Raw genomic sequence first — 12,211 nt, 5'->3', positions numbered from 1 at the left:
TCATGAAGGTGGGCCTTGGATGGAGAAATCCTGAGAGCATAATATTTAGGTGTGTTGATGAAATTGAGTCCAAGAAATTAATTTCTGAGTTTCATTTGGGATTTTGTGTTGGTCATTATGCTGCTAGAACTACTACCCACAAATTCTGAGAGCTGGTTATCATTGGCCTTTGGTTTTTTCTCATGTGCATAAGTTTGTTAGAAGTTGTCAAGCCTGCCCACTGTTCACTAGGAAACAAAAGCTTGCTTCCCTGCCCTTACAACCTGTGGTTGTGGAGGCACTTTTTCAACATTGGGGTCTGGACTTCATTGGGAAGTTTCATGAAAATTCTAGCTGGCTATTCATGGATTTTGACTGCTACTGATTATTTCACTAAATGGGTAGAAGCCATCCCTGTTAAGAATGCCACTGAAAAGGTCATTATGAATTTCATTGAAAATAATATCATTACTAGATTTGGTGTCCCTGCCAAGATCACTACTGATAATGGCAAGGCTTTTGGTTCTTCAGAATTTTCATCTTTTTGTTTCAAGTATGCATTGTTTTATCTCATTCATCTAACTACTATTTTCAGGGTAATGTCCTTGCTGAATCAAGTAATAAAAATCTTATAACCATTATCAAGAAGATAGTAGGAGATAATAAGCGATCTTGGGATAGTAAAATCAAGTATGCTTTATGGGCATATAGGATTACTAAAAAGAAAGCTACTGGTAAAGTCCCTTTGAATTAGTTTATGGGTTGGATGTAACTTTACCTGTGCACCTTAAATTTCCATCTTATCAACTCCTTCAACATTTTTCTACTGATAAAAATGTTGTTCAAAATAGAATTGATCAGATTGTGGAGTTGGATGAAACTTGTAGGAAAGCTTTTGATAATATGTGTAAAAGTCAATCTAACATTAAGAAAAGCTTTGATAAATCATTTCGGATAATGTATGGTCCCAGCCACAAACTGTCAAATTTCTTATGTTTTCCTGGTTTTTCATTCTTGTGATCTAAAAGAAGCACCATATCTCCAACCTTTGGGATCACAAGAATGAAAAACCAGGAAAACATAAGAAATTTGACAGTTTGTGGCTGGGACCATACATTATCCGAGACATTGTTGGTCCAAATTCATTCCACTTGAGCAGATTGGATGGCAAATCACTTGACTTACCTGCAAATTGCCAAATGCTCAAGCTATTCTTCAAAGATGACATCTGATGCCATGGGGCATCCTTTGTATTGTATTTTTAACCCTACATCTTGTCATTTCAGCATTTCATTTCAGTTTTAGGACTAGATTTACTTTTCATGTTAATGAAATTATTGATGAGCTCTTATTTCATGTGCTTAACGTTATATGATGATTAAGGAATTTAGACTTCTGTGATCCATAACATTGTCTAGATAATCTTCGGCAGAATCACATAATCAATCTTTTGTCGACGCGTTTCGAACCAACCAGTGTGGTTCATCGTCAGGACACTAATGTAATTTTGTGTGTTGCTTGGATGCAGATTCTGGATTCTCACATTCCTTCGATGCAACAATGTGTCCCCAAGTAGAGCCAGATGTTGACCACTACGTGTCAATGACCCATAGGAGTATACCCGTTTTTTTTTCCGCAAAAGGGATAGCGCCTGATCGATGTGTCTGTGCCATCCAACTATCATCATCAGCCTGACCATCATGTTATAATGTAAACCTATTCTGCACGTATATGATGTAAATAATCCCAGCAGAACCGTGTCATATATGTAACAACCTAGGTAAATTTATCTTTCTAGTGACGATCTCTGTTCTGGGCGGTTTTTTGTCTCATCGATTCATTCGCAGATGGTCGGCATAGTTTTCCCCTCCAGTCTTACACCAACGCTGGAATGGATTTTGTCGCTAGGATCTTAGGCGAGTCCTAGTGTTCTAGATCAAGTCTATGTAAAAGTGATTTGGGAATAATCCTAACTATTTGGTTAAGGTATTTTTATTACAAATTGTTTGGGTTGCTGGATTATATTTGTGTCGCAAAAATGGATAGTCTGTGAGGGTCTATTACCAATGGGTTTTCCCTTTTTGATGTAAAAAATATGAAAATCATGATGTAAAGTGTCTTGAGGGTTGGAAAAGTAATTTATCCCCTCATATTAATTAATTAAATTTTTTGGCACAAAATTAATTAAAATCCTAAGCCAAAAATTTAATTAATTTTAGGTCTTAGGTAAATTTAAATTCTCCAAAGGCAAAATTCGTCGGCCCTAAAAAATAAAATTTTAAAAGGTCCCAGGATTAAGGTAATCTATTATTTTGCTAAATTTATTATTTTGCTAAATTTGAAATCTTGAGTTAATTGGGAAATTAACTCAATTTTTTTTTTGAGTTAATTAAAATGCATTTAATTAAAAATTCCGAATTTTCCAAAATATTTAAATATTTCGATGGATGAGATTAAAAGAAATTTTAATCTTCATCAACGGTTGAGATTACTTTGACGAGGATAATTCGAATTAGCCGTTGGAGGATTTATCTTTAAATAGAAGATCATTTGTCAGTGAATTCATCCGATCTCTAAATTGTGTACTGAGCTCTCAAGCTCTCTTGTATACTTTTTGAATTAATGCAAAAGTCTTTGGGTTTTCAACATGTTGTGGTGTTCCTCTTCATGAACTTACGGTAACACTGTTTTAATTTCTGCTTTATGTTATGTGAAAACTATCAATCAATAGCTCTTCTAGAATAATCTGAATACAGGTATCTTATTCAGTTTATTGGATCTAGGGTGACATTCTTAATTTTGATCGAAGTAGCAGGTATCTCTATTTCTTCAGAATTTCATTGTTGTTCTCTACTTGGTTTGATTGTTGATCTAGTGTTTGCAGGAGATTTTTCGAGTTTTCGTTGAGCGTTTGGGGATAGTTCTCGGTTGGACCAGCCAACTCTCAACGTGTATTTTCTGAAGAGCCTACTTCACATAAGCTCCGGGACTTATCTTAAGATTAAATTATTTTTCCTCCAAGTGTTTCTGGGCTAGTACCTCTCCAAAATTTTCAAAATTTATTTTTAAACAATTGAGGAAAATTGATAGATCTGGCTGTTGAGAGCCTTAGATTATCAGATTTGGGAGTGGAGTTGGACTCATACTCCTTAGATCTGATATATATACTATTTTTGTGCATAGATCTCTAATTTTTTTGGTTTTCTGACTTGGGTTTTTGGGGTTTTGTTTACTTTTGTATATTGGGTTCTGGGTGTTTTTGTTTTCGTTTTTGTAGGTGCAGGGTGCATATTAGAAGGAGAGTTTTTTTTATTTGAAGCTAGATTTAGGCCCTGGAGGGTAAGATCTGGCCTTAAAATCATTTGCAGAGGCATTATCCATTTTTTTTCCAGTTTGATGGTTTTCAAACTTACATCTGGGAATTTCATGAATCTTTCTTAAAGCAGATTTTAAACCTGAAGTATATTGGCTTAACAAATAAATTTCTAGAAATTTAAGTGTTTTCAAATTTACATCTGGGAATTTCATGAATCTGTCTTAAAGCAGATTTTGAACTTGAAGTATATTGGCTTAACAAATAAATTTATGGAAATTTAAGGGTTTCTTGGGCTACCATATTCCTTCCTGTCTGCAGCATTTTTCCCTTTGGAAGAATTCGAAACCGTTTTCATTTCCTCATTCTGTTGCTGCTCAAATTTTCGATTTTTCTTCTCTCGCTGCGTTTTTCCTTGCTGCCTCCCCTTCCATATCCCATCTGCAATTTCGTTGCCGATTTTTCGCTGTGTTTTTCACTCCCCTCTCTGTGCAAAATTTGAGTTCTATTGGTCAAATCGCAGTCGTTTTCCTTTCCTTTCTGCGTCCATCTCCCTTTGCTGCCATTTTCATTGTCTCTGCCAGCTTACACGAAGCTAAACGTTGCTCCTTAACCTACATTCTTGTAGCCCCAACTCTTCCTCCTCATTGAAACTCCTTCTCTCTGAAACCCCTCTCCAAATCCGGCCCACGAGCTGCCATCACTCCTTTCTTTCTCGCCCTTGAGCTGTAAACCCGTCATCTCTCCCTGCAGCCCCGCACCCTCAAATCCCTACGCGCATGATCTCTTTCAACACTGTCGTATCCTTTCCTGCTGCTCGTCTCCTGCCTGCGTGAGCTCCCTTTCCCCATCGACCTGCAGCTCCCTCTCCCGTCGACTCTCTTCCTCTGCGTCCTCTTTGCCGCTGTCCTGCACTGCACAACCAAACAAAAAAAATCGATTTCCCTTTGTTTATTCTTTGCTTTGATTTCATTTAGGTTAGGTTTTATGTTTAAATAGTTCAATTTTTTATTTTTTATTTTATTTTTATTTTTTATTTTTTTGGTTTGAGTTTGGCTTTTTATTTTTAAATTTTTTTGTTTGTTTCTATCTGTTTTGATTTTTATAAATTTTTTTTTAAAAAAAGCAATTTTTATTTTTATTTTTGACTTTGTTTTATTTTGGTATTTTCAAATTTCAATTTAATTTGTTTTTTTTTCTTTGATTTTGATTTTTCTTTTTATTTTGAAAATAAAAAATAAAACCAAAACCCTAAAAAAAAAATTTCATTTTTATGTGACTTTGAGACTTCAAAAAAATTAAATCAAAAAAATAAATTTTCACATTAAAAAATTTTAAATTTTTTTATGTGGCCTTTGGCCCATTAATTTTTTTTAAAAGTTATTAAATCATTTTGATTTGTTTTGCTTTGGTCACATTAAGAAATCTTAATTGATCATTTACCACATTAAACTTGCTTCATAAAACTTAGCACATCGAATAATTTTTCCCAAGGAATAATTAAACTGTTAATCTAAAGTTCCTTCTTGGTGTCTTTTTGTGTTAAGGGTAAATACTAAAATCTATAAAAGAAAACTTTTGTGGTATTAAACATTTTGACTTCTCCATAGTCAAACACATTTAATTTTTTTCGTATCTAAAGATTGACTGTAGGAAAGCAACAAATTTTCCTAGATTTGGGTCACTAAGGAAAAATCATTTTAATTTTAGGATTATGAATTGTTTAGCATTTAAATTTCAAGGCTTTTCAAAGTATTTAGATCTCTAGGAATTTAATTGCTAGAATATTTTGCATCTATTGAGATTGATTGTCGTATTAATTGCTTGAATTATTCCATGTTCATTACATGTTAAATATTTTGCGAATATTTCGAGTAATTATTAAAGCACTGTGTCGTGGAATTTTAATAAATTGCATATCTTTGTTTCTTAAGCTGAGTATTTTTTGAGCATCTGTTGACATTGATATTAAATTGTAAAAAAGTTTTTTTGTTCTCTTTGAGCTATAATTGTATCAAAAAGATTTGAAGTAAGCGTGTAGTTTAATTGTGATATCTTCAGGGGTTTATTTTTTAAATCTTCATCCAGTAAAGTGAACATCTCATTTTGGTGATTAAGGGCTTTTGCGACACAAGCATTTCTAATCCTCGAGTCTAACTTCATCTTACCATCTCGTGCATTTGCATATAAGTTAGCTTTGCATAAATCAAATTTACTTCCAAGCATAAGCTTGATCGATAGAGAGATAGGTATCCATCCATTTTTGCTTGAGAAGCCTGCTTTCAATAGTACTTAAAACGCTGACCTTGTGGTCGTCAAAGCCACAACTACGCCCCTACACCTGCGGTGATCTTCCAACCGCTTGTAGCGGGGTGCAGCACCACCGAACGCTTTCTTTTTAACAATACTAACGTTTATGGGCTACGCCTATTCCAACATAAACTTACTTAACTTGTGTTCTTATAACCGAATGAAGTGTTATCCTTTATACTTTAACAAAGAACATTCTCAATCATCAACCATGAACAATAAACCGAGAACATCAATAATACACAAGTATAAAGGGAGGGGCAACTCCCGAATAGTCTGCCCAACAATAATATTATAACAGTTTCTTCAATAATACATCAACAAGTATACTTGGCAAAACTCCAAGTCTATACTTAGAATAATTTACAATCAAGGCATAGACAACCTTTTACAACATTTTATGCACCTTTGCATAAGAAGGAGTGCTCACCCGAGCCACTCGACCTTCCCACCAAATCCTGCATAAAACAGCACACAACTTCCACCTTCACACCTCAAACCGTACTTAAGTCAAAACTACACCTTAGAAGTACTACGCATGAGATATGCGTAGTCTTCTTTACCCTTATGTTGTTTTACCCCTTGTACGAATGAAGATGAGCGAAGATTCCATGATGAAATGAGGTGCATCCACCTCTCATATATACGCTTCATATCTTAGCACATAACTTTGGGCCGACATGTAAAATAATGCCATGAAGCCTTTACGTTATGTTTTATGTGGTCGGTTTTGTATATTTTATGCTCCACGTTTAACATGTATATAAAGCTTCGCATATCCCTTTTACATGGCTTGATTATATTATATTTTATTGTTTTATTATTCCACATATATATATAAACCCCATATGTTCATATAATATGTGTGTCCACATAATACTTAGTCGTATTATGATTTTACATTATTGTCGCATAGTGTCGTTCATCGTCGCATATGACTCCACGGTATCGTCGCAACTAACTCGCAGAAACGTCGCACCGTCGTGTGCGCTCACCCGCCGTGCGCCCGTGCCCGCCCGTGTGCCCGCGCCCGCCCGTCGCACCGCAGCTCGGAGGCCTTACATTCTCCTCCACCTGAAATCGTTGTCGTCCTCGACAACATACCATCTTGGTAGCTCTCCACCAAGATCATCATCATTCAGGATGTCGACCTTTCTACACAAGGCAAACATCCTTGCAACATATGTAGAGACTCTTTCTCCACTATGTCTCGGCCTAGTGACCACTGCCACCAAGCTCACCATCCATAATCCATGCTCAGGTCCATGGAAACTCCATCCATCTCATCTGCAACATGTTGTCCATATCAAACCGACTCTTGATGTGCCCCATTCAGGTCCATGAAGCTCTCTCCATCATCTGCAATGTGCCACCCTCAAGTCTTCATTCAACTCTTGATGTGCCCCATTCAGGTCCATGAAGCTCTCTTCATCATCTGCAATGTGCCATCCTCAAGTCTCCAATCTGATCAACTCTTGATGTGCCCCATCCAGGTCCATGAAGTCCTCTTCATCATCTGCAATGTGCCATCCTCAAGTTCCCATGTCACACTAGCAAGTCCTCCTGCATAACATTCCTGCCCTAGCACCTTGTTAGGATGTCCCTTGACATCTCCACAAGTGCTTCCACACAATGTCCTTGCATAGGTCTCTACCATGCTCCATGTCTTCAAACTTCGGTTTAGTGAACTCGGTCACTCAACCATCTCATCATCATCACAAGGAAGCCTTCTCTCAAGGCCCCTTATAGAGTTGGTGTGGTTCCTCCCTACCAAGGCCTCCACACCAACCTTCTTCCAAGGTTGTTCATCGAGAGAGGAAAGCCAGGAAGTTCCCTCCCTGACTCTCATCCACCCATGTATCGGATTGATGTTGTGTCCTCAAGTATCTGTGCACAGCCTCAATCTCCTCACATGTACATCCAAGCTCACCTAGCTTGTCCTTTGTCAGCTGAAAATCATATATGCCCATGGCATACCTGCAAAAGTCCACTATCCCGGCAGGATCTCTACCCTCATAACCTTCATCAACTACTGCCTTTGAAGTAGCACTCGGGCTTTCTTCATTTGCAACTCCATTGTGAAGATCCTTAGTAGAAGATGCCCCCATCAAGTGTCTCCAAGTTCGTGAGACCTTCTTCTCACTTCCTCCATTCTTCTTCCAGCCTTTGCTATGAAGTCCTCCAACTTCTTTTCCTTTGTTTGCACAATACTCCCAAGTCCTCTTTGCTCCACATCCTCATGCTTCACATTAGGATCTTTGGGATACAAGATCATAGAATTCATCCTTGGTCTATAACCCAAGCAACTCCTCCTATTCATAGGCACCATCGTGGTTTTTCCTTCAGCTGTGATCAAGAGAATGTCCCGGTCCTCCATTGGCATGGCTTGTGCTAGCTCCATGAAGTCCAGCCCCGACACCATAGAATGATCATCCATGTCTACAACTCTCAAGTCCAACTTCCCGAATTGTTTCATAAATTCCACCCCCAATACAGCTTCATAGTCATCAATCCGTGCTATAGTGAAGTCCACCTTCCCGGTCCATTCACCAAGTGTAGTATCCACCTTCTCGGCTACACCAAGAATGTCCATCGGAGGAGAATTTATTGTCTTCATTTGTGCCCTTGCTGGTACAAACCTTAGTCCAATCCTCCTTGCAGTATCCTCGCTCATGAAGTTGTGGGAGGCTCCACTATCCACCATAGTGATCACATTAGTACCTCCAACCTTCATTCGAACATACTCTAACTTGTTTCTTTCTGGGTCTCTCTTAGAGACTACTTCTGTAGTAGCAGAAGCACCAAGTATCTGCATCATCCCCACAGAAGCATCCTTACTCATCATCAGACTGTGCAACTGCAGCCACCTTTGGTTTAGAGGGACAATTCTTCACCATGTGCGGTCCTGCACATATCCAACATTTCAAAGGCTTCTTTGTCTTCGAACCATCATCTGCTTTCGAAGCACCATCATCCTTCTTCTCTTTCGGCTTTTCGGACTTCTTCTTCTTGTCATCAGAAGTTCATCAAGGTGATCCACCAACCTATCAACCGCAACAAAAGCTTTTTACTTGCGTGACAGTCATTCATTTAAGGCAGTCTTCATTTCCGTAGCAAGATTGTTGACTCCATAAGGCACTGGTATCAATCGATTAAATTTAACCAAATCCTGTAAGTCTTGTTAAATCTTAATCAAGTACTTGGTCGCTTCACTGTGTCTCCCGAATTGGTTGGTTCCCAACTAGTTTTCTTTCATTCCATTTCCATAGGGCCTACCCTCCTTAGCCTGCTATAGGGAGACAACTTAAACAGAGAGAATGGGGATCAAGGTGACAACCCCCGATCTGAGCCATTGTCGTGGTGCCTATACATTTTGTGCGACAACACTGTCAACAAAAAAGCTAGTGTGGATAAGGTCTCCCTGAATCTTCCTTATCTGTCATTGGATTGTATCAAATGCAAACCATAAGAGATTTTGCATAGTTGAAAATATGTTGGTTGAGTTCTGAAAGTTCATATGCATCTTGAGGGATTATTATAAGATCCAACATTTGCATAAAGAATGGACAGATATGGGTAAAGGGTCTTTTTCTATTAATACAAAAGAAACTGTGGTTTGTGCATTATATGATGAGTAGAATGTTGAAAATTGTAGCGAGTGATGTCTTCTGTCTTGTTCTTTAGTTAGAAAGACCACGAGTTTGTCCTTCTCTTATAGCATGGTTCGAAATCATGAGATAGACTTCAGTTCATGCGTAGTGTTGGAGGTTTAGTTATGTGGAGCCGCCTTCAATTTAACTACAAGATTGGGTGGCAGTTACGAGTTTAGATAGAACGAGTTGGAACTTCAGTCATTGATTGAAGGAAGGACGAGTTGTGACTCTAGTGTTGATTGGAGAGAGAAAGAGTTCACTCTCAGTTAACTTGTCAATCAACCACTTGAGTTCTAAATTTGTACTAGCCTAATTTAGCATGGATCAAATCTATAAAGGAAGGATGAAGGCACAAGGATTATTCATTGTTGTGTGCACAAGTTTTGTGAGAACAATTCCTTCTTGTGGTGTGCGTATCCTTGAGGAGCAAGAGCGCACAGAGTTTTGGGAGCAGATTTGCGCTACAAAATAGGAAGCCAAGTGTGCATAAAAATAGGAGCCTAATGCGCTACCAAGTAGGATATTTTTTGTGCAAGGCGATAGGCCTAGTGCGAAAGGAAATAGGGCCAGGAAGTGCGCAAAGGATTAGGAGCAAGGATCAAGGGTTTACAGGGTGAGTCCAAGCTAGTTTAGCAGGAGAACAAATGTGTTCTGAGAGAGACAAATTGCCTTATAAGAGATTCAACTGCTCAAGCTCAATCAATAAAATACTAGAACAGAGTAGCAGGTTTTCCCAGTTGGGTTTCCTAAGAAATCAAGTGTGTCAATTCGCGTGATCACGTTTTTTTATCTCTTGATTATTTTCTGCTGCTTATAAGTTGTTAAGAAACTCTGTATCTTGGTGAAAGTAAACTAGATTTCAGTTTTCAGTTATTCATCTAAGTAGTTGCAGAATTTCAAGGAAATTTAACATAGAAAAAAGAGTGAATATACGTTCATCCTCTTGTGATGTTAAGTTACAACAATATTAGATGTTGTTTTCAATATATGACATACGAAGTAAACATTTTCTATTCAGCTTTATAAGTGTGCGGTTTCAGGTTAATTATATGTTGTGATTTATCAATATCTGTCAATTATTTTTCTTCTTGTTGCACTTGTTATTTGTGCTCCCTGAATTCTAGTTGAGAATCTTTCTTCCAGGACTTTTTTGATTTCAATATGCACTGGAAATTCTTTTGATATTGTCTTGTGTTGTTATTTTAGGCTTAGACATCAAATTATTGCCTTCTGTTGCAGTGAAACTTATTAATAATATATTACAAGCAATTTTTTTTCTGACACTGTTTTCTTTTTTTTCATGGTTTGATGCCTACCAGCCTTTGTTTCCAGGAGAAAGTGGTGTTGATCAGCTGGTGGAGATCATTAAGGTCTGTAATTTCTTGTCTCTTACACTGAGTAATTGTTTTTCTAGATGAGATGGTGTGTGGTGTTATACTTGATAGCTTGTAATACTAATTAGTAATTTCTTCTCTCCTAATAAATTGTTTCTTTTTAGCTGAGATGATGTGTACTGCTATGCATTGATGGTGCATAAATTCTTGATATACGGTATTATTGACTTTACATCTGACACATTATGTTATATTATACTTGGACAATTGGGTTTTGTAGGTTTTGGGGACACCAACTCGAGAGGAGATTAAGTGCATGAATCCAAATTACACAGAGTTCAAATTTCCTCAAATCAAAGCACATCCGTGGCACAAGGTGTTGGCAAAACCTTGTCTTTGCAATTCATGCATGTGTGGGGTCTTTTTTATGTTCTGCATCTAGTGAGAGCATGTTCTATGGCACAAGGTGCTGGCCAATCCTTGTATTTACTATGCAATTTTATGCATATGTGAAGTTTTTTGTTTTGTTTTGGTTGTCGTAAGTGTAAAATTAATTATTCAGTTCCACCTAAATGGGGATGTAGAACAAAGAGAATCATTTTTCTAAGAATTTGTGACTCTTCTTCAATATCTTCTGATTGTTTCCCATTTGTTACAGGTATTTCATAAAAAAATGCCACTAGAGGCAGTGGATCTTGTATCAAGGCTGCTCCAGTATTCCCCAAATCTGCGTTGCACTGCTGTAAGCTCTCTCTTACCCTTAATGTTTTAGTTGAATCTGGCCTTCCTCTCACAATTGCTTGACGTTATGAACATGAACTTCTTTGTGCTTGTTCCTGCATGAAAAACTGCATTCTCGAGTTGAATTGCTCCTTGGTTGTTATAGAATATTGTTGTCACATTTTTTGACCAAGCCAAATATCAGCTAGAATTCTCCTTAGCCAAACTCCTTCATGCTGCTTTTGATGTGCCCTTGCATATTGCCTCTATTGAAGGCAATGGAAGACTCTTGTATTTTTCTGTTCCAACTAATCACTGCTGATCCATTGTCAAATGCATAACTAGATTTCCCTTGTCTGTGCATCTGACCCAATCGAACTTGTGTATCCACCAAGGCTATTTCACATCTCCTGGGGTATTTAGGCTGCAACTTATGCCACAATATCCTTTAAACGACCTCTACCAGTGACTCACTTTTGGCTCTGCCATGTACATCAACATTTCCTAACGACATGGTTGATGTCCGTCCAAGTTATGGTAAGATAAATGAAATTTACCAGTAATTGTTTGCACAGGATTGCGTCAAGTTTCCCTGCTTCATCTTTGATCAAATTTGTGCTAGGAGTCATTGGAGTGTCTATAAAAGCTTTACAACCCTCCATTCTAAATTTGTTTTTAAGGCAGTTGGCATAGTTGATAGAGTGTATTCAACATAATGATCATATTATGATGTGCATTATTGTGTATATGTCATAGTACTTTCAATTTAGCATTAAATGAAGTGGCTAAAGTCTTAAGAACTCAATAAAATCACTTGCTTTTATTCATGTAATCTTGTTTGTCACCATCGTCATCTCTCTCACAAGACATGACTTCTATATCTCTTATTACACATTGAGTAA

At 37.5% G+C, this 12,211-nt stretch overlaps 1 protein-coding gene across 2 annotated transcripts in view; it reads left to right on the top strand.

The window, feature by feature from the left end:
• LOC149154103 (shaggy-related protein kinase epsilon-like) overlaps nucleotides 1-11,390 on the top strand; it is a 62,942-nt gene extending 51,552 nt beyond the window's left edge. The window contains exons 9-11 of one of the 2 annotated variants that reach the window (XM_089442953.1): nucleotides 10,575-10,625; nucleotides 10,870-10,965; nucleotides 11,248-11,390. In XM_089442953.1, the coding sequence (XP_089299079.1) occupies nucleotides 10,575-10,625; nucleotides 10,870-10,965; nucleotides 11,248-11,361 (261 nt within the window). In that variant the 3' untranslated portion in view covers nucleotides 11,362-11,390. Of the gene's footprint in view, nucleotides 1-10,574; nucleotides 10,626-10,869; nucleotides 11,056-11,247 lie in introns of both variants that reach the window. The other variant, XM_089442954.1, reaches the window with a different exon arrangement.
• Nucleotides 11,391-12,211: the final 821 nt, after the last annotated feature.

The sequence above is a fragment of the Pinus tabuliformis genome, chromosome 9, assembly GCF_031772625.1.
Source record: "Pinus tabuliformis cultivar Carrire ecotype Pingquan chromosome 9, CPIR1, whole genome shotgun sequence".
NCBI lineage: Eukaryota > Viridiplantae > Streptophyta > Pinopsida > Pinales > Pinaceae > Pinus > Pinus tabuliformis.
The sequence above is the reverse complement of the archived record's forward strand: the minus strand, read 5'-3'. Positions and strand labels throughout refer to the sequence as shown.